Source organism: Elephantulus edwardii, unplaced genomic scaffold, assembly GCF_000299155.1.
Source record: "Elephantulus edwardii isolate Elephantulus edwardi_28Jun2011 unplaced genomic scaffold, EleEdw1.0 scaffold00117, whole genome shotgun sequence".
Lineage (NCBI taxonomy): Eukaryota > Metazoa > Chordata > Mammalia > Macroscelidea > Macroscelididae > Elephantulus > Elephantulus edwardii.
In genome coordinates, this window is record NW_006399867.1 from 5,304,858 (window position 1) to 5,327,243 (window position 22,386).

At 41.6% G+C, this 22,386-nt stretch overlaps 2 protein-coding genes across 2 annotated transcripts in view; one reads left to right on the forward strand and one right to left on the reverse strand.

The window, feature by feature from the left end:
* Positions 1-429: 429 nt before the first annotated feature.
* THUMPD1 (THUMP domain containing 1) lies at positions 430-7,489 on the forward strand. Its single transcript, XM_006892649.1, has 4 exons — positions 430-660; positions 4,688-4,871; positions 5,781-6,029; positions 7,068-7,489. Exons 1-4 carry the CDS (start codon positions 430-432, stop codon positions 7,487-7,489), a joined length of 1,086 nt encoding a protein of 361 aa, XP_006892711.1.
* A 4,589-nt stretch (positions 7,490-12,078) lies between these two features.
* The window catches only part of ACSM4 (acyl-CoA synthetase medium-chain family member 4), a 34,946-nt gene continuing 24,638 nt past the window's right edge, over positions 12,079-22,386 (reverse strand). Inside the window, exons 7-13 of the mRNA XM_006892650.1 lie at positions 18,974-19,097; positions 15,499-15,579; positions 15,255-15,356; positions 14,498-14,625; positions 14,311-14,410; positions 13,198-13,317; positions 12,079-12,165 (exon numbers count right to left, since the gene is read on the reverse strand). Coding sequence (XP_006892712.1) covers positions 12,079-12,165; positions 13,198-13,317; positions 14,311-14,410; positions 14,498-14,625; positions 15,255-15,356; positions 15,499-15,579; positions 18,974-19,097 — 742 coding nt within the window. The remainder of the gene's footprint in view (positions 12,166-13,197; positions 13,318-14,310; positions 14,411-14,497; positions 14,626-15,254; positions 15,357-15,498; positions 15,580-18,973; positions 19,098-22,386) is intronic.

The following is a 22,386-nucleotide window of genomic DNA, read 5'->3' on the forward strand; positions in this document are numbered from 1 at the left end:
AACCTTGCCCTATCCTGTGCCATCCTCACCATCTAACACATTGTTACTGCCATCATGTCAATTCATCCTGTTGAGAGTTTCCTCTCTTATGCACATCGTCCACCTTCCCAAGCATGATGTCTTTCTTCAAGGACTGGTCCCTCTTAACAACATGCCCAAAGCAGGTGAGGAGTTTCACCATCGTGGCCTCCAAGGAGGAGTCTGGTTTCACTTTCTCCAGGTCAGTGTTGAGGTCTTAGCAGAAGCCAGTCGATCTGGGAGTTACCCTACAAACCTTTAGGACCCCGGGGAAACACGCCCTGATGCTGGAAGGCGGGGCTACACGAGCCTGTCGCGCGGGCCCGACGTCATCAGAGGGCGTCAGAGAGGTCAAGAAGCCCGAGGTGTAGAGGAGCACGTTTTTCTGGGTTTGCTCAGCTTGGGGGAACTATGGCGGACTCCGGCCAGCAGCCACCTCGCCCTGAGAGCGGGAAACGCAAAAGCAAAGCCGTCTACGTGCAGGCCAAACGGGCGCGGCGCGGTGACGCCGGCGGCCCGCGGCAGCTGGAGCCTGGACTACAAGGGATTCTCATCACTTGCAACATGAACGAGCGCAAGTGCGTAGAGGAGGCCTACAGCCTACTGAACGAATACGGCGACGACATGTATGGGCCGGAAAAGGTACCAGCCCCAGGGCGGGACGGATGGCCAGTGTCCCGGCCGGGGAAGACGATGGGAGAGCTGCACGGCCGACTGCGCTTCTACGCATGCGCGCATTTTGTAGCGCGGCGCGGGTAGTTGGCCTCGCCCCTGTCCCCGCCCTTTCGCGTTACCTGGGTTACAGGCTCCGCCCACTCCCGCTGACACTGCAGAAACCTTAACACCCAGCTAGTTTTATGCTTCAAATGCTGGGGCCTTAGACTTTGGGTGTATTTCTTGTCCCTCACCCAGTGAATTCAGACGCATAACGGTTGTATGTGACTTGGTGAAACTGCCCTGTAGGGTTTGCGAGGCTGTGATCGTTACAGAGATAGCCAGGTCTTTTCTTCCGCCGACCTTTTGATGGGTTCTCCTAGGTCCCATTCGTTAATTGTTTCCTGAGGGTCAATGCTGTGCTAAAGCTCTTAAGAAATAAAACATTCACCCTTCACATCAACAGCATTGTGAGGTAATGTTCGTAAGTAAAGTACTCAAGAGACTCAAAGATAGGCCAGGTTCGCAAGGACAAGCTTCATATAGTCACAGGAAAGGATATAACCCTGATGCACACCTTTCCTCATTTTAAATACTCCCTTCTTCAGTGTTCTCTCTTTCTTGGCTTGTGTTTACGTTTCACGTTTGCACAATCAAGTGTTCTGTGATTCCCATTCTTAGTTATTGTTAAATTTTTGTGATCCACACAATCAAATGCCTTACCGAAGTCAAGCACAAGTAAACATCTTTCGGGTATTCTCTGCTTTTAGCCAGGGTCCATCTGACATCAGCAATTTTATTCCTCCTTCCACTCTTTTTCAATAGAACTTGAACTTCTGACAGGCAGTTCCTTTTTGATACATGATATACTTATCGCTCTAATTGTTTTTGAGCAATCTTTATTAGCAGGATTTTACTTGGGTATTATAGTAATGGTTTTGTTAATTTCCACCTTCAGTTGGATCTGTTTTTTTCTTTTGGTAATGAGAACAAATATGTATCTTTTTCAGTCTGTTGGCCAGGGATCTTCCAAATTTCTTAGCACAGAGTTGTGAGCACATTCCAGACTGTGTCTGTTTGCTGAACATGTCAATTTCCACCGATTCCTGGGGACTTATTTTTTGCCAATGCCTTCAGTGTAGTTTGAATTTCTTTCTCTACTATTGATTTTAATCATCTGCTACTTACTGAAATAATTCAGTGTTGACCACTTGTTTTTGGTAGATTGTATTCCTTTACTTCCTGCATCATTGAACATTTGCTCAAAGAATCCTTCAGAATTACATGTTGAGGCTTGAATTATGTTTTTAGTTTTTTTCAGCTTGAGAAGTACTGAGCATGTGCATCCTTTATGATCTTCTGACTCCAGGTCTTTGCACATTTTGGTATACTAACTGTCTTCTCAGGCTGCTCTTTGAAATCTTCTCTTCAGCTTTCTTATTTCATAATGTCTTCCCTTTGTTCCAGGGTCTCTACATTGAAGAGCAAGTTTCAGGGTCTCTTCTGACATTACATTTTAGTCTCTTTGTAAAGACCTTTTGATTCTTCATGGATGATGTACTTGATCTCATCTGCATCTCATCTGATATTATTAATATTTAGTGCATTAAATCTGTTCTTAAGATGTTTTTAAATTCAGGTGGGATAAGTTCAAGGTCATATGTTGGCGCTGCTGGACTTGTTTTCATTTTCTTCAGTTTTAATATGAACTTGCTTGTGAATATTCGATGGTTTCTTCCACAATTAGCTTGGCATCTGGCCTTGTTTTATCCTGGTCTTGTTTTATCTGCTTTTCCACTCTTTCTTTCCACAGATACAGTCAGTGTGATTCCTGTGTATTCCACCAATGTTCACTGTGTATATTGTTGTTTGGTGCCTTGGCACCTTATGTATAACAAACAGCTCTGAACCCTCCTATGTCCTGAGCCAGATTATTGTCTCTGACACAACCACTGCCATACCCCAGTCTCTGAGTCAGTCCCTCTCAAGAGAGGAAGACCTTGTGTATAGTCATTGTTTATATTTTAAAGTGGCATTTTCAATTAAATTATTGATTGTACAAAATTCTTTTTATGTGATCTCTGGCCTTGGTTTCTTTCACCAAGTCTTTGTTTTTCTAACTGCTAATTAATTTTTCTTTGCTTCCAGCTTTTACATTTGAGTCACCAGTTACTATTAGTGCATGTTGATTGCGTACTCCATTAATTTCACCCTGCAGAAACTGTTAGAACTCCTCAGTTTTTATCAACTTTGTCTTCGTGGTTGGTGGGTGTATTTGAATAATAGCTGTATTAACAGGTCTTGCTTGCATGAGTATGGCTTTTATTTTATCATAGCATTGACCTGGAGGGATCCTGAAATGTTCTTTTTGATGATGAATGCAGCGCCATTCCTCTTCACTTCTGACCTACGAGAGCCAATCTCTCCTGTCCTGTCTGATCGCCGTGGATCGGTCAGGATCATTCTGGTTTACTAGTAAAATGACAGATTGAACCCACCCAGAAAATAGGCCCATGATCCTCTCCTGGTAGGTCACAGCCTTCAGAAATCCCGAGAAGTGGTTCTGCTCTTTAGTCATCGAAAGTCACAGTCGCCTGGAGAGCGGCTAACGGGCAGCACCAGCATCCTTCTGTGCTTGCTCCCACTGCGTGTGTGAAGCACCAGCCTTTATTTTAGCAGTTTTGTGTGAACCATGTGCACTGCCTAAACCCGGAGAGGATAGCCTGGTGCTGGAAGGAGTTGTGCTGCTAAGTCAGAGTGGACACCTCTCTGATGGTTCGAATCCACCAGTGGCTCTGAGGGAGAAAGATGGACAGTCTCCTATATGGTGTGCAGCCTCTGGAAACCTGAGGGAGGGATCATCTATGAGTCTGGTCTGACTGGATGGTAGTCAGTTTTTAAATTTAAAAAAAAAACACACAAAACCAGGTCTCTCCAGTCAGTTCTGATTATGAGTAACTCAGTAGAACAGAGTAGAACTGCCCCATAGGACTTTGAAGGCTATACATGTTTTGAGGAAGCAAACTACCTTATCTCTACTCCAGTAGAGTGGCTGGTGAGTTTGAAGCCACTGCTTTTTAGTTTACAGTCCAGTGTTTAACCACTGTGTGGTCAGTGTCCCTTAGGTCTAAGCAATGATGTTTCTGAAAGAATGGGTTTCATGTGCTGGCCATTTTACAAGTGCATGTAAAAATGAAAACCCAGAACCAAAATCTAGCGCTGACTCAGGACACCCTCCATGAGGTTTCTTAGACTGTAAAACTTTACAGGAGGAAACGGCCTCATCCCTTGGAGCAGCGCTGGCAGACTCAAACCACTGAGCTTTTGAAAAGTAAAAATTTTTATACCAAAACAAAAAGTCCAGCACAAACCCATTGCCTCTGGGTCTGTTCTTGGCTTGGTGAGCCCATGTATTATATAGTAGACCTACTCCATAACATTTTGAAAATCTTTAAAGAAACATCTTTTTTTTTCCCTCTGCAGAATTATTAAGTTTAAATCTTTTATGCATTTGATCACAATCAACTTGCACCATTGCCTTTAAGCTGTTTTAAAACTACTTCTGCACTCTTCTGTTCAGAAAAACAGGACTAAAAGTTTGAATTCTATAAAAGTGTGGTCTCCTCTCAAAGAGTATTCTGACTTACCGGGCACAGTGATGGCTAATAAAGTTTTAACGCCTACCCTGAAATGATTCCTTTGTTGAGAATAATTTTCCTTTGTCTCATACTTAAGATACTTTTGAAAACATTTTCAAGTTGATACATACCTAAGTCTATAGGAATACCCCTTTTCCTTTGCGCTTTGGAATGAATGGTGTGTCTCTGTCTTAGTAAAAGCTTTATTGTCAATATTGAACCATCTCCCACCGTGAGTTTCATGTAAGTACTTAATTATAAAAGCTTTATTGTCAATATTGAACCATCTACCACTGTGAGTTTCATATAAGTGCTTAATTGTAGTTTTTAAACATGAGCTGTTGTGGCATGTCTGCTCATTAGTTTTATGCAAACAGTTTACAGACAAGAGTCAGCAGTCCTCTGAAAATGAGGGAGAAAATGAGGATGATGATGATGTGGAGGCTGCCTTGAAGAAGGAAGTTGGTGACATTAGGACATCTACAGAGATGAAGCTAAGAAGATTCCAGTCTGTGGAGAGTGGAGCAAACAATGTAGTCTTTATCAGAACACTTGGAATAGGTGGGTCTTTAATGTCTAAGATTATTGATCCTGTAATAATCTAGACATTTTGCTATCTTGCTGCCTAGAAAATGGGTGTGGGGACATGGCTTATTTACTTGTATCTTGTCTACATTATGTCAGCACTAGGGCATATGGAGAGATGGAATAAAGTAGAGGACATGGCATTTCTTAATTAAATTCAGGCCAAACAAGAGTGCCTGACCTGCTTAAAGGGACAGCTCTTTCTTGACTCTGTCTAATTTGGGAATGTAATTCTGGTAGACCAGATCTTCGAGTTTTTCAGAAGAAGTTGGAAATCTTGATAGGTTTCTGAAGTTGAAAATCTTGATAGTTTTCTTGACTTTTTAATGTGGTTAACAAATTTTAGAAATATTGAAAACATTGAGCAGCCCTAAACAGACTGTGTGCAGCCCAAGGGCTTCCCTTGATCATCTTAAATAAACATTTTAAGGTTTTGGTCCCCTGCTTCACCTAGGTCTAGCATCTGGAATTTGTGTTAATTTACCTGATGGATTAATGAAATCCTTTCTGTGCCTTGTAGCTTTTTGCTTTGGTTTTTGTAGGAAAATGCAGAGAGAGAGTGAGAGTGTGTGTGTGTGTGTGTGTGTTACAGTTGTCATTGTTACCATGAAAACAGAAATGTTGACCCTAGAGTCTTCATGGACAGTTTTAGTTAAAACAGTAATGATACTAAAGAGTTAAGTATTAAGTACAAGAGACACTGAAGAGAAAATAGTTGGAAAGACTGAGCAGACTCATTTAAGTTTTGTGAAAATTCCTTCCCTCATTAACTTACATCAATGCCATTTTATTTGAGAGAGCTTGTGTTGTCTCTCAGATGTGTGAGAATTTATATTCTTAACCTTCTTGTTTGCTTTCTGTGGATTTTTTTTCTTTGCCTTTTAGAACCTGAGAAGTTGGTGCATCATATCCTTCAGGATATGTACAAAACCAAGAAGAAGAAGACGCGAGTTATTCTACGAATGATACCCATCTCTGGCACCTGCAAAGCTTTCTTGGAGGACATAAAAAAATATGCAGAAACATTTTTGGAACCCTGGTTTAAAGCACCAAATAAAGGGACATTTCAGATTGTTTACAAATCTCGAAATAACAGTCATATGAATAGAGAAGAAGTTATCAAAGAATTGGCAGGTATGTTTTTCTCAGTGATTCCTTGTAAGTCCAATGTTAAATACTTGCTTTTTAGATTCTTCTTAAAAAGGAACTAAGGCTTATTATTTTAAGTGTGCAACAAATACATTAAGGAAATATATTAGGAAAATCCAGTCTCACTTCTCTTATACAAGTGTCTTGAGCCATCTACATCAATTTATTATCAGTTCTGCTCCACCACCAAATGTAGATTATTCAGTGTTTCTCCTTTTGACCAGGACGCCCTGGTGCTAAGGCAGGTCTCACAGTTAAAAGGCACAGCAGTCCTCCAAAGATTTCAGCCATTAACTGGATGCTTTGGAGACCCCATCACACCCTCACTTCTGACTTGTTGGGTTTCACCAACCTTTTGGGTTTGATGATTTGTTAGAAAACATTAAATTTTAGGATTATAGTTTTATTACACTAGTGGAGAGATATCAAGGGCACAGACTAAGCAAGTTTCCAACGTGTAGGTTCCATATCCCAAAAAAGGGGCTTGCTTCGCTGCCACATGCTTCTGTGTCTTTCCCTATCCAGGAAGATAATCCAATTTATGCATGGGTGGTTAACTCAGCCCTCCTCCTGATGTTGAGGTCATGGTAACAGTATTACCAGTTTGGGCTTTCTGGCCTGCTCAGACCCTATCCAGGAGTTGCCTCATAGTTTATTCCAGGGTTTTATTGGCTATCTTTCAGAAATAAGGACAAGTACACTGCATACAAACCTAACTAATTGATCTTGATATGCTGGGTATGCAATTTTCTGGCTATTAGATAAAGTCTCTTCCAAATCAAGACTGATTATTTGTTTGTTTTAAATAGATAGTTAGATATTTTTAGCAAATGGCTCAGAATTTTGTGTGTACTCACATTGAATGTTTTAGTGAATTTGACGGAAGTACATGTATGAACATGGGTGAGTTTATGTTATTTTAGCAACTCCCAAGCAGGAAAGAATGGAAATACTGTTATAATATTCATCAAGCGTAAGGGTGTCCTTTTTAGTCTAAGCGTTTTCCTATTCTTTGTGTTATAGGAATAGTAGGCAGCCTCAATTCCGAAAACAAGGTGGATCTTACCAATCCGCAGTACACGGTGGTGGTGGAAATTATCAAAGCTGTCTGCTGCCTGAGTGTGGTGAAAGATTACATGCTGTTCAGAAAGTACAATCTCCAGGAGGTAGTGAAGAATGCCAAGGACCAGTCACAGCTTAACCCAAAGCAGGTGACACCTTCAGGTAACGGAAAAGCAACTAAGATGGAATCTGGCGACAAATCAGATCAAGGCAGCCTGTTGGAAGGAAAACCTAACCAGCAGAAGAAAACAGAAAACAGTGAAGAGGCAGAACAGACAAAAGGCGCATCGGAGACACAGGTGCAGGATGAAGGAGAAACTAAACCTGAACTTGGAAGTAAAGCCTCTGAAGAAGCTAAGTCAAATGAAAATGACCTCACCTAAGGGAGAGACTCATTCATTGTTAAGAGTGGGTTTCTAAAATTGGCTTCTGTTAGTTATTGCTGGGGTTCCACATGAAATGATGACTGAAAAAAAATTGTTTTTTAGATTCTTCTTAAAAAGGAACTAAGGCTTATTATTTTAAGTGTGCAACAAATATATTAAGGAAATATATTAGGCAAATCCAGTCTCATTTCTCTTATACAAGTGTCTTGAGCCATCTACATCAATTTATTATCAGTTCTGTCTGTTATTGCTGGGGTTCCACATGAAATGATGACTGAAAAAAAAATTAATATTTTGAACTTTCTGTGCTGCATTAGTGAATAGTAATTTAGCTGCCCTGGTAGCTGTTCTGTTAGAGGTCTCAGCCCTGTGGTGGCTTCCAGAAGTCCCGCGTGCATTTGGTTGAGCAGGGGGACTTACTGCTAAAACAAAGACTAGGGCACCAGAAGATGATGGGAGGATAACCTTGGCCTCTCCCACCTACTTACCTTCCCCAACCTTCCCTCTTGACTCGCACCTGACTTGTGGGGCTGCACAAGGTCTGTGTAATAAAATCCCAGGGAGATTCATTCCAAGAAAGGAAACTACATGCCACAACTCGGCTGTCCTCTGCCATTTTATTGTAAAATACTACAGAAACGTAGAGTGTGTTGGTTAAGAGTGAATTATTTCGTGAAGTGTTCACAATTTTTGTGATTTTATTTTGTTTAATTTTTATGCCCATTTTTATATTAATGTTTGTCACTAATCTCTTGCTCCAGTTTATGAATAGAAGAGACAGATAAGGACCATTCTCATTATCAACCTACAGACATTTCGATGAAGAACTGCAATAGTCTGAGCTATTTCTTTTTTTTTTATATATATATATTATTATTAAATTTTATTAGTTTCAATGAACATTCACAGGGATTCTGGGCTTTCACTCCTTCATTGCCGCACCATTCTCTCCACCCTCCTCCCCAGTTTGTTCTTCTTCCCCGCCAATGTCTGTTTTAATTGTCCAATTGCCACAGTGCTTGTCAAAGTCAGTTCTGATTAATCTCCTTTGTCGGTGTGTCCTTTGCCATTCCCTATCACTCCTCCCTGAGAGAGACTTCACCCTGATTCATAAGGAAAAGGGGATGGCGTATTCTCTTAGCTACTTCCTGAGTCTGAGCTATTTGTATATACTAATGCAACGGGATGCAAAGTGTCTCTAATGAAAGCTGCCTATCAGGCATTTTATGTAGGTGTGTCACTGTCTTACTACATTATATGTTGTCTGTGTGTAGAGCATAGATCTAGCAGTTTGAGCAATTTGGCAGGTAAAAAGGATATGCTTGTTTTAAGTGGCTATTGGAATAATAATACAGTAAAACTTCTGATTTTTTTTTTAAATCCACATTTAGTTAAAAAGTTTAGGAAGCATTTTTTTAAACAGCTTATTTCAGGGAAGAAAAATTCACAAAGTTGGTGAGAGTCTAATAATGGCAACATTAAAATGCAGAAAGAGAAGTTATGCTCAATTTAGTACCATTTTATCCAGATAATAAAAGCAACTTGCTCAAGTTGCTGAATAAACGGTCTACTAATGCTTGTCATGTAAGAATTATAAAAGATGATAAAATTTGAGAAAATCTTTTCCACAAAGCTGTGGAAAACAAAAGGTTAATTTGTATTTAAAGCTGTATCTTCATATTTGGAAATTAAAAAACCTGTCGGTATATACTGCAGTGGACCACTTAATTCAAAAGAAAATGCAGATATTTTATCACAGAAGTGCTGATTAAGAAATCTTGGAGATTAAAAAGAATTTCCGAATAGTGCTATAAAAATTATTCATAACTGAATAAACAGACACATTCATGCAAAAATAATGAAGCTAAAACCTTGACAAATTGTATGTACATCTGTAGTCTAGAGGAGTCTTCCATATGTCAGAGGAAGAGTTCTGCGCAGGATGTCTGAACTAAGATGACTTATCAGAGTAGAAGAATACAGTAGGCTAGATTTTGCTGAATGCTTTGGAGATAAAGAATGACTTCAAGAAATTAGCTTATTTGCAGACACTTTTTTATTACTACTTGAACAAGTTTCTATAGGGTCCTAGAGAAAATGCTTTTTCTTAAAATGACAAGATTCTCAGATTTAAAAGGAAACTCCTTGGAAAAATTAGGTGACCAGCAGATCTCTTGAAATGTTTCCACAACTGCTTGAGCTTGAGAATGAAGAAGGATAGCAACATTCCTTACCAAAAACTACCTGGAAAAATGCCAATACCAAATTGTTCCAACAAGTAGCTGACTGGGTGTGAAACCCTTTCTTTCACTCTTCTGCTCCCCTGAGATTTTGAAAAAAAAAAAAAAAGGAAGAGGTGTGTGAACCCTAAGCGGTTAAAATCTAGGTTTCTGTAAGATACAAGTATTTTTATGTCTATAGATCAGGGTAACATAAACTCAAGGTTCCCAACAAATATTTTAACTAGTTAGGTTTTAAAACTTCCAAGGTGAAAAGGTTGAGAAAAGTTGGAAGAAGCAGACACTAAATCTTGTTAGGACTCTAATATATTCTCCAGATTGAGAATTACTAAAGGCTTGTGAAATTGGCATTTGGAAATTGATCTACTCTTGTTTAAATATTAGATAATGTAAATAGGATAACTTCTCACGCCATTGGCCTTGTCAGTTTCATGGGTAATGGCCACGGAGAATAGAAAGGTTCGGGTGCAGGATAGGCAGGTTCTTGCTGATGCAGATGAGGGTGTTATAAGCTGGACTTTTCTTTAACATGTTCTTAGATCTTTAGAAGAAATCATCTTGAAAGTATTGCTGGTATAATTTTAGGAGTAGTAGGTCAAGGATCACTTTGAATTGAAGTGGACTTGACAGTGGGTTTGGGGGAACAGGGATTTTGGTGCCTTTTTCAGCAGACTTGCTCCGTGACAAACATACTTTTGTTTGGATAATGCAAGATGATGAGAGTCTGGGAATAAAATTGGCTGTGTGCCTGCAGAGCACAGAGCTCTGTGGAGCTGAGACCTTTTACTATGTGAAAGCTGCTACTTGAGAGAAGAATTTGGACTCTGTAGGTTGGTTCCAATCCTCTTTGGCATTTATTCCTATGTGTGGATAAGCAGTTCTTGCCCACCTATAAAGGACCTGGCTTCTCTTGGGATCCAGATTCATTGAAAGGTGTTTTCAGATCTTAAAACATTATTTTTGCTGACATTTGAGCATGTTATTTTTATAAATGATGAGATTCATGAGTGAGTATTGAATGCTTGGTTTTTTTGCATTTGGTTTGGGGTTTTTTTCCCTTCCCTTAATACATTTTTACTTGAAACAAAGTCTTATCTGTTAAAGGACCCCAGTGTTGGGGCATAGTAAGCTTGTTTTGGTCTGTAGAAGAGAAAGTGTTAAACTTGATATGTTTTTAAGATAAAATATGTTTTCAAATGTTATTTTTATGGCATATATTCAGCTTGTTTTTCATGGTTTCTGATGTTTTCAGAAAAATAAAAATAAATGTGTTTCCTAAAGATTGATGGCCTGTGCTTTTTCTTTCTTCCTCTTGGAAAAAACAAAAAACCCAACAACAATGTAGTCAGCGTTTTAAAAGATTTTGAAAGTTCTATAGCAAGTCAACCTAAAAAAGAGTCATCTGTATTCACAGATCAACTATCTCAACTATTGAGATACAAATTTTAGTTGTTCTCAAATAATAAAAGTTTGGGGTATTTTATAGTAAATTTGTTTCAAAGCGAGGTATAATAATAAAGTACTTAAAATTTTATTAAACTTATCTACTGACTTTTGAATGAGTTGTATTCCTAATTCTAATAGTAATGTTTGATCCACCTTAAAGTATAAGTAACAGAAAGCTGTTAAGTAGAAGAAATTCTGTCCATTTCTCACAAGTATTTTTATTTTTGGTTATATTAGGCACACGATAATTGAAAAGTGAACTCATTGCGTATAGTCCTTTTCTAAGTATTTGATTCTTGTCATTTTAAATGGCAAATCAGTATAATCCATGCCTTTCTGAGTCCTAATAATTTTCTCATCAAGGTTTGGTTTTTATTTGGGCTTTTTAAAATACTGACTACATTGCTTGTTTCAGGACATTTCCTTTGAACATATAAAACTCGGTTGGATTTTTCAATTAGGAAAAATGGTATTTTAAGAGTAAATGATCTCCAAGTGACTGTAAGACTGAACAGGACCACCCCCCAGGTATCTGTGGCTGCGATCTTTATGGTAGGGAGCTCTGATGGCTGAGTGGGTAAGGAGTTGTGCTGCCAACCTAAAGAAAGGCAGATCAAATTTATCACCATTGAGAGAAAGATAGAGTTTGCTACTGTGTGGTTTACAGCCTCAGCTCACTGATGGATCATGGTCAGTCTTCTGTTTGAAGGCACATACTGGAGCAGATCTACCACATTTTCCTGGGGAGTGACTGGGGGCTGAGACCACTGATACTTTAGATAAAGGGTGAATGTTTGTAAACGTCCAGGTCTCCTTTTAAGAGGAGTTACTGAATTCCAAGGAAGTGGGAACCAAGAGGAAGCAACTATGTGAATACTCCAGAGCCTCTTCTTAATCAAGTTATCTTTGTCCCCATTCCTGATCTCGCAAAACATTTCGTTTGATTTTTCCGGTGATAGTCTTTGGGAGTTCTTGAACAAATTCCACCTGGTTGATAGAAAACAGACACATGATTTCTGATGTTGAATTTGAGAGTGCAGAAATTCACCAGTAATTCTGTGTGTAGAGCATAATGTGCTAATATGCTTTACCAGAAGTAATAACTTCCCTTGTCCCCTATCCCCAGTTCAAACAAAATAGGCCTCTGCTACTTCAGGGAAATGGAGGCAATATCTAAACGCAAAGACTCAACAATTCTTGTTTGTCGAGGATTCAAAGGCTGAATCCTAAAGGTGGTTTTGAGAAATTTTCAACATTTTAATATATTCCATTTTCTTCTTGAAAACCCCAAAGCCCCTTCTTTGTTCCTCTCACCCAACATAAGGCTGCTCCCAGCTTTTTACATGCCCTCAAACCAAATTTCCAAATTTCAAGAAATCAGCTGGTCACTGATAAATTGAATGGGGAACATGTGGTTGCTCTAGATTGAAAACAAACTGGCTTAAATGATGTTGACTGAGGTAGAATTCTGATGTAAGCTGAGATGGTCAACATCACTAATGGGATTCCAGGGCTGGAAGGAGACTGGTGCCATCTCTGTGTGTATAGAATTGTTCTTACATCCTCCTTGTTCAAAAGTAGCTTTGCAAGTCTTCTGTGAATAACATCTATCTGACCCTTCCCTTGACTATAGAGAAAGATGGCCCAAAAAAGGTAAGAAGAAATTCCCAGCTATTTGACAAATTGTGCTATCTTATTTTCTTCCTCTCATGAAATGAGACTGATTAGTTCTATTAAGACACTTAGTTGTTACTGAGTATTGTAGGACTAATCAAAATGTCTTAACACTTAACAACAATCAAGATGTCTAGCTTAGCAATCAATACTCAGTGTCCTAATACGAAAGATTTCAAAGCAAAATAAGCACTAAAATTGAAGTGTCTTCTACCTTCGTAATGAGGTATTCCAGCTTTTCTTTGATTTTACCTCTGAAATGAGCTCCTATACAAACTAGTGAAGTCTATATACCAACTTAGACTCCAGTTTGTAACTAGCTTCGCGTTTGGGCCAAGAACTTACCTTTCTTGGGTATTTGTAAGGTGCAGTTGATTTTTTCACATGATCTTGAAGTTCAAGAATCAGTTTCTCTGGGTTGGACGATTTAAATGGTGCAGATAAGACGACAAAAGCTTTCACCACCTATAAGAAGAAGAAAAGACAAATCTACATCACATATTTGTTTTTGAGACTCATCAAGGCTTTGGAACTAATGCTAAACTCAAAGCCCATTGACCCACTGCCACTAATTCAATTAGAGGTCGCAGGACCCCGTAGAATAGAGCTGCCACACACTTCTGAAGGAAATCTTTATCGGAGCAGACTGCCCTATCCTGTGAAGAGCTGTTGGTGGATTCAAACTGCCGACCTTTTAGTTAGCAGGCCAGCGCTTAACCTGCGCACCACCAGCACTTAATTATTTGATAACGACAGCTTGAATAATGAACACAAGTGTCCAATAGCACCTTTGAACAGAGATAAGGTCATGTTTTCAGATCTAATTCCAGTAAATTATGAAGAGTGAGGGTGGCTCAATAAAGCACAACTTTCATTTATATGTTGCGCATTTCAGTCAGACTGTTCCTGTTCTACAAGCAGCCCTTATTTCTAGATGACCACTTACTCCACCGAGCATGGGGGTGGAAGTTCCAGAGAATAGAGGCTCTTGAGCATGTATGGTTAGAAGAGGGTAGGATAGGGGGACGCATGATAGAGGAAGGGGTGTATCCCATGAGATGGTGCTTTTAGGTAGGACCGTACAACTCCTAAAACAACTGTCTTACTTTGTATTTCTCTTTGAGACCCACCAGTTTGATAATTTTTAAGAAGAGCTTCATGAAAGGATAGTTCTGGTAGAAAAGATACGTCCCACTCTGGAGAAAGTAAAGAGGTGGAGAAAAGGCCTAGATAATTATTGTGGTCAGTAAACAGTCTTTATATGATTATGAGGGTGTTGATTTGGACTGGTTTTTACCTCTGTCCAGAGGTAAGTTTGATTATCTGGCATACATTTGTGCCCCATCTATGCTTCATACTGAGACATAGATGACTTCTTGATTGAGTCTATATCAGGAACCCAATACAGGATGCTTGAACACATGACACTGCTCCTTTAAATAGTGACGTGCACTCTACCTCTCCTCTGATTGGGTCTGGACTGCTGACCACCGCTGACTCCACCACCGCTGGGTGCTCAATGAGTGCGCTCTCCACTTCGAATGGGCCAATACGGTACCTACGTGAGGACAAGGAGCGTTTGGTCACCACACCATCGAAGGAGGTGTTTCTCTTGGCAAATGTTTCCTCCCTAAGTGGTACAGACCCAGAGGAAATGATGACATCATCAGCTCTGCCGACAAACCAGAAATATCCATCGCTGTCCATCACTCCTCTGTCTCCGGTGACATAGAAGTTTCCTCTCATTGTGGCTGCCGTCTTCTCGGGGTTGTCCTAGGGATCACAGATGACTTGGGGACTAGTTTGGTCACGACGGAGAAAGAGGTGTGTCACCCAATAAATGACTAGTACATTACCCTTTCTGGTCTTTAATTTTTTAAAAGATAGCTTCTAATGTTTTTGTTGCTCTGTATCGTCGAGTTAGAACCAACCCATAGCTGACCCTCAGGCAGGTTTTCAGAGGCAGTTAATTACACAGGAGGAGATTGCCCATCCTTCTCCCACAGAACAGCTGGTGGATTTGACCTGTGTACCTTTGGGATTGCAACACACTTTCTTGCCACCAGAGCTCCCTGTCGTTTATAAGATACAAAAGGTCCAAGAGTATCAATAAAATTCAAAAGATCCAAAGGCCTCTCTTCCACCTGTAGTACCTCTGGGCTTCCCAGACCCCCCAGCTTCCCTTTCTGAAGACAACTACCGGAGCTAGTTAACATTCAGAGAAAATGTTAACAAGATTCTTAGAATACAGATAGTCCCCTCCTTCTTCAGCAGATCATGAAATAGACTCGAATTTTGTGACTTATCCAAGTTAACCACTCCAAGAAATTTCGTGTTTGTGATCCTGAGTGCCACCTTTCCTATTTGAGTGTGAATCACAAGCACATTGTACGACCTCCTACCACATATTCAGAGAAGAAACAGAAGGGTCGTGCAGACTTTAGTCTGAGAGCAATTTCTCCTTCTTTGCCAGGTGGTAGGATATTGCCATTTTCATCTATAATCTAGAACGAAAGAAGTCATGCAAATTCTTAAAAACTGTTTTTCATTAAATAAAAGCAGGTTAGAAATAGCTGTGAATAAATAGCAGAGAATTGTAAAACATTATCTTCTTTGCATAACAGTCCAATATTTTTCTCAACCCACCTGGACATCATAGGGTAGTACACCTTTCCCCATAGATCCTGGTTTAATCTCTTGTCCTTTCTGATTGGCACAAATGATTCCCTATTAAGAAGACATTTTTTATGTAAGTACGTACAATTCTCTTTTATGTTTGTATGAGAATAGCACCTAACATTTAGTTTAGGTCCATTTTTTTTCAGTATACAAGCTCACCTTTTGGAATACATTACTTTGGACTAGCGGCCCTCAAGGGAGCTCTGGTGGCTTAGTGGTAAGGAATTGTGCTGCCAATCCAATGGTATACAGTTCGAATTCACCAGGTGCTCTGCAGGAGACCGATGGGCAGTCTCCTTCTGTGCAGTTTGCTGCCTCTAAGAATCCACTGGAAAGTCAGCTGTGGGTTGGTTCCGACTCAACGGTACACAACAACAGTGGTTCTCAAACTTGAGTATGCATCAGATCACCTGGGTTTTCATTAAAACACATTGCTGAGCTCCAACCCAGAGTTTCTGATTCTGAAGATCAGAGATGGAGCCTGAGAATGAATCTACGTTCCTACCGAGTGCCCAGAGGCTGCGGCTGCTGCTGGTTGACCACTCTTTGAGAACTACTACTTTTGACCAAGGGTACCATTACCTTCACTTTGGAATAAATTCCCCTCTGAAGCTCTTTACAGGTCAGTGGAAAGATGAGTCCCATTACTGACCTCTCCAACTCCTAATATCTTGATTTTTCTTTTTTCTGGGCAAGAGAAGTCTAAAAGGCTGTAAAAGTCACCATTTCCCTTCAGTTACGTCTCAGTGGATAATTCCACAAGTTTTTTGTACACTCATGTTAATTGCAGCCAAAAGTTGGAACCAATCTAAGTGCCCATTAATGGATAAATGGATAAAGTATGGTACACACACAATACAATACTATGCAATATTGAAGACCAGTGAATATGCAAAACTAAATACTATGCATCAACCTGGAGGACATTAGGCTTTTACTCAGCAAAGCGACAAATATTTTATGAGCTCACTATTATATGGTGAAACTTCGTTTCACATACTTTGGCCAAGTTGTCAGGAAGGGAGGGTCTGGTCCTTGGAAAAGGACTTCATGCTGAGAGAAGGTGGAGGAAGAGCCTCCGGCAAGGTGGGTTAACACAGTGACTGACAGTGGGCTTGAGTGTATCAGAGATGGCAAGGATGGCGCAGGAGAAGGCAGGGTTCAAGTCTCTTGTTCTTAGGTCACTATGAGTCATGGCCAACTTGGTAGCACCTAACAACAACAAATATATAGATATATATATTTAAAATCGCTCTTTCCAGGCAGTGTGGTGTAATGGGCATCTCCTGGGACAACTGGCCCAAGTGCTGCAAAACTAGGGGCAAGAGAAAGCCTTCCCACAAGAAGCGGGAGTATGAATGGGGAGTAAGAATGCCTGGCTGCCAACACTAAGATTGGCCCCCAACGTATACAGACAGTTCGTGTGTGAGGAGGCAACAAGAAGTACCATGCCGCCTAAGAATGGATATTGGGAAGTTCTTCTGGGGCTCTGAATGTTGTATTCACAAAACAAGGATTCTTGGTGTTGTCTGCAATGCCTCCAATAATGAGCTGGTCTGAACCAAGACCGTAGTGGAGAACTGCATGGTGCTCATAGACAGCACACCGTACCCCCAGGGGTACGAGTCTCACCTATGCTCTACCCTGGGTCACAAGAAGGGGCCAAGCTGACTCCTGAGGAGGAAGAGATTTTAAACATAAAGTGATCAAAGAAAAATTCAGAAAAAAAAAACCACAATGAAAGGGGAAAGAACACAAAACCCAGCAGTCTTCCAGAGGAGTGGTTCCAACAGGGCAAGCTTCTTGCATGTATCGCTTCCAGGCCAGGCCCGGGTGGCTGTACATACAGATGGCTGTGTGCAACGGGACAAGGAGCTGGAGTTCTGAGGAAAATCAAGACTCGGAAAGGCAAATAAATCTCCTTCCTCCCATTTTAGCAAATGTATTAAAGGTGTTTATTCTTTAAAAAAAAATCAAAGAAAGGTGTTCACACAGAAAGAAACAGTCTCTGATGGTTACCAGGAGTGGGGGCAGGAGGAAGGAGGGGAAGCAGCTAACTAGAGGACAAGTATGTTCACCTGAGTGAAGCAGAATAAGGGAGAAGTCAGCTCAGAATGGTCAGAGGGCGACCCTGGGAGCCCAGTTAAAGACAACAGAGGTCAGTACTATTACATATACAGTCCTGTAATAACGGGATTTTTTGTTTGTTTGATTTTTGTTGTTTTTTTTTTTAATTTTTTTTTGATTGTGTGTGTACCATCAAATCGGATCTGACTGAGATTGCCCCTCCTTCTCCAGCAGAGCATCTGGTGGATTTGAACCGTGTCCCCCTGGGATTGCAGTGCAGCCTCTTACCAGAGCTTCCGTCAGTCCTGTAATAACAGTAACGATAGTACTCTGAGTGGATACACAGAGACACAAGCTAAGCAGGAATTAGAAGGCAAAAAAGACTACTCACAAATATTGGGCGCTCTGGTGGGTTAGCGGTAAGGACTTGTGCTACCAGGTCATTGTGGTCGTTGTTGTGTACCGTAGAGTCGGAACTGACCTATTGCTGACCCTCTGGCAGGTTTTCAGAGGCAGTTAATTGTATGGGGGGTAGATTGACTATCCTCCTCCGTGGAGCAGCTTGTGGCCTTGAACTGTGTGCCTTTGAGAGTGCAGCTCAGCTTCTTCCCACTAGGCCATAGTGGTTCTAAACCACCAGCTGCTCTGAGGGAGAAAGATGCACAGTCTTCTCCCGTGTGATTTACCGCCTTTGGAAATGATTCTGACTCAACAGTACACAACAACTCATGAGTATGTAGAGGTTTGGCAGAAGGTATTTATGCACATGTATTGCCATATGTGTACATAGGGTTATTCTTGAGATGGATTGACTCAGTGACTGGGGTCATGGGGGTAGGTGTGGCAGAGACAAAGTTGGCTCAGGATAGAGCAGGGTTTAGGGCTGTTGTACACGGGGTCACTGTGAGTCTCAAGCAACTCAATGGCACATAACAATAAGGCTCACAAGGTAGAAACAACAACAAAGGGATAGAGGAAAAAAGATGACTGGAACTGGTACATACAGGGAGGCAGTGGAACGAGTGCTGTTGCATATGCGGCTTGCCTTTAACACCATGAAATAAAATGTGTACAAATTGTACAGAAAACTGCCTTGGTTCAACTTTCACTCAAATCACAATTTTGTTTTGTTTTTAGAGTGTGATGGGGAAATGCCATGGGCTCTGTTAAGAGCAGAGCTTTTAACTGGTCTGTTCTTGCTTCTCCATCTCAGAAAGAGGACATCAGATCTGTCTTTGAATAAGATCCCTGGGTGAGCTTGTGGTGAGCTTGTTCAGACACAGAATGCAAGAGTTCAAAGCCCAGGTTTAGAGCTGCAGGGCTGGGAGGCCCCCATTATGCCGACCTCTGACCTGACTTTCCCCTTTAAATATACCACTTCCGTCTGTCCGTAGCCCTCGTACAGCTCCAGTCCTGTTTGCACTTTCCACTGCTCCAGCACCTCTGGGTTGAGTGGCTCCCCTCCTGTCAGGCAGTGCCGAAGCTTCTTGAATTTATACCTGAAGAGAAAGAATTGAGTGGAGTCTTTGGAGGAGAAATCTGGGTGTCTTTGATGACGAGATGGGGCGTTCAAGCAACAAGCCAATGAACTAAGAGGGGTAGGTCGTAGGAAAGCTCATTCAACAAATACTACTTATTGATGAACTTTGATAAATGATCATAGTTATAGAAAGGCTTCTGGACTTTTGTTCATAGGATCACTGTGAGTCGTGCTCAGCTTGACAGCAATCATCATCATCATCATCAACAACAACAACAACAACAACATTTTGCCAGACATGCTAGGCATGTGGCAGGGCATATCTGTAGTTAAAACGAGACTCCTGACAGCTAATAGGTAAAAGAGAAGTTAGGTGCCAAACAGGGAACAGGTGGTAATGATATCGAGTGAGCCAACAACTAATAGTAATTAAGCATTTAATGAAGGAATGAATTGAGCATTTACTATGTTGTAAGACTTTCTGAATACGTTATAATGCTGACAACAGCCCAAATTTACAGATGATGAAATTGAGGTTCTGCGAGGTCAGAGAATGTGTCCAAGGCTTCCCAAGTGACAAATGTCTGAGTAGGTACTCTGCCTTTGATCAGAAGCTGAATCAAACATGCTGTCATTCTGTACTGTTGAGTCAGACCATAGTTGACCTTCCTGCCATTTTTTTCAAAGGCAGTTAATTACACAGGAGGAGATTGCCCATCCTTCTCCCACTAAGTGTGTGGTTGGTAGCCTCAAACCACGTGCCTTTGGGATTGCAGTGCAGCTTCTTGCCACTAGGCCACAAGAGCTCCCTTACCAAACATGTTACACAGAATGAATTCTTGTCACAGCTCTGGGAGGTGCCTCTTAACTCTGTAGAGTCAATTCGTGGTGACTCCTAGAGGGCAGAGTAGAACAGCCCCATAGGGTCTACTGTTGTGTTCCGTCAGGTCAGTTCTGACCCATCCCTGACCCTCAGAGGGATTTTCAGAGGCAGCTGGAGGGGATTGTCCATTCTTTTCCCGTGCAGCAGCTAGTGGATTCGAACTGTCAGCCTTGGGGATTGCAGCTCAGTTTCTTGCTACAAGCAGCAGAGCTCCGTTAGGGTCTCCTAGGTTATATGTAACCACAGTGACTGCAATGGGCTCTAGAGTGTCTGAAGTGATCAGGATGGGATCTCTTGTTCACAGGCTTCCTATGAGTCATCTCGATTGCACCTAACAGCAACCTCAACGATATGTCATCTTTGTGGAAGTAGATGGCTGTGTGTTTCTCCTGTAAAGCAATTGCTGGGCGTGAACTCCTGCCCTGTCAGTTGGCAGTCAAGTGGTTAATCCCTCAGGGTTGAGTTACCAGAGACATCTTGACTGTCCGAGGCCACACGGTTAATAAGTAGCAGCTCCAACCCCGGCTGTTTGCCTTTGGAGTTTGAGCTTTTAGTCATTGACCTGACTGCTCAGCGACCCACAAGACTCAGGTTAGAAAGCTTGGAATAAGTCTACTCTGATAATGTTTCAGATGGGTGGGAGGGGGTGGATAGGACTCAAATTCTGGGTATTTATTTTTAAAGGTCATTCTCAGAATCGTCTCTGCAATGTGAGGTCAATGCCAACATTCCGAGGGTGACAAAGGAGTTGGCACAGATTAGGAAAAGAGGAGATTCATATCTGCTGTGTTTTCTCCCAGAGCATTGTGCCTCCTGGGAGCCCTTTCCTGGGGGCAACCAGGAACGGGTGAGCTGAGGTCACACAAGTTTTTTCTCTCTCTCCTCCGCTGGGCTAGTGGGAAGAAGCTGTGCTGCAATTCCCATGCACTCCAAATCCACCAAGTACTCTGTGAAGGATGGGCAGTCTCCTCTCGTGTGATTTACTACCTTTGAAAACCCTCTGGAGGGTCAGCTATGGGTTGGTTCTGACTCCATGGCACACGACAACAATAACAACAAATAAATACTTTTTTTAAAAAAAAGTTATTTGTGTGTGTACCATCAAATGGGACCTGACTGGCACAGGAGGAGATTGCTGCCCCCCACCGCTTCTCCAGCAGAGCATCTGGTGGGTTCCAACTGCGTACCTCTGGGATTGCAGTGCAGCTTATTGCCATAAGAAATAAGTACTTTTGTGATTTCACTCTGTGCAGGTGATGTGGCTGACTTGACTATAACCACTTGACAGTTCTTTAGCTTCTTCACAGGGAAATAAATATAACTGTAGTTTGTGAAAACAGACTACCGCTTCTTTTGAGTTGGTTCTTATTAGCGTGTGGTCCCCAAAGATTGTCATTTTGGAGCAGGAGTTCTGGGATTATATGGTTCTGGCTGTCCTTAAGGGGGAGGTCCAATTACCCCTAAATTCTATCCCGGTGGCCCTAACTGGGAACAGAGAACACTTGCCAGTGTCTAGATTATTGAATGTACCATGGACTGCCAAAAGAGCAAACAAATCTGAATGGGGCGAGTGAAACCACAGTGCTCCTTAGAAGCAAGGATGGTGAGGCTTTGCCTCACAAACTTAGGGCACGTTATCACAAGGGACCACTCCTTGGGGAAGGACATCATGCTTGGGAAAGTAACGGGTCAGCAAAAAGGGGGACGACCTTCAATGAGATGATTTGCCCTAGTGTCTCTAACAATGGATTTAAGCTCAGCAGAGAGTGTGAACAGGGCACAGGACTGGGCAGTGCTTCAGTGTGTAAGTATACAGAGTCTCCAGACGTCAGTACCGAAGGGCTCAAGTGTGTCAGAGATGATGATGAAGACGGCGCAGGATAGGGCAGGGTTCAGGTCTACTGCTCACAGGGTCACTGTGAAACATACTCGATAGCGCTTAACAACAATAACAACAACAATAACAACAAGAGACTTTCTAATGTGTCACAGTTCTGGGGAGAGAGTCATTGCTGGGATGTAGTGGGTGGAGGCCAGGCAGGCTGCTAACCAGCTTGTAACAAATGGGACAGTGCTCCACACCACCTAATTATCTGGCCCTAAATAGCAACCTTACCAAGATTCAGAAACCTTGGGTCATCCTGTAGGAGCCCTGGTGGCGTAGTGTATTATTTGTTGGGCTCCTAACTGAAAGTTGGGCTGTTTGAATCTACCAGCTGCTTGATGGGAGGAAGATAAGTAATTGCCCCTCATGTAAAGATTTACAGCCTCGGAAATTCAGACACAGGGTCACCAAGCCTCAGAGTCTACGCAAAATTAGTAGGTTTGGGTTGGGTTTTGGGACCATCCTGAAGAAGAAGAGATCTGTGATGCTGGACTATAACGCCTAATGTGGTTTAAGTGGGAATTTCTGCGAGGGTTAGTA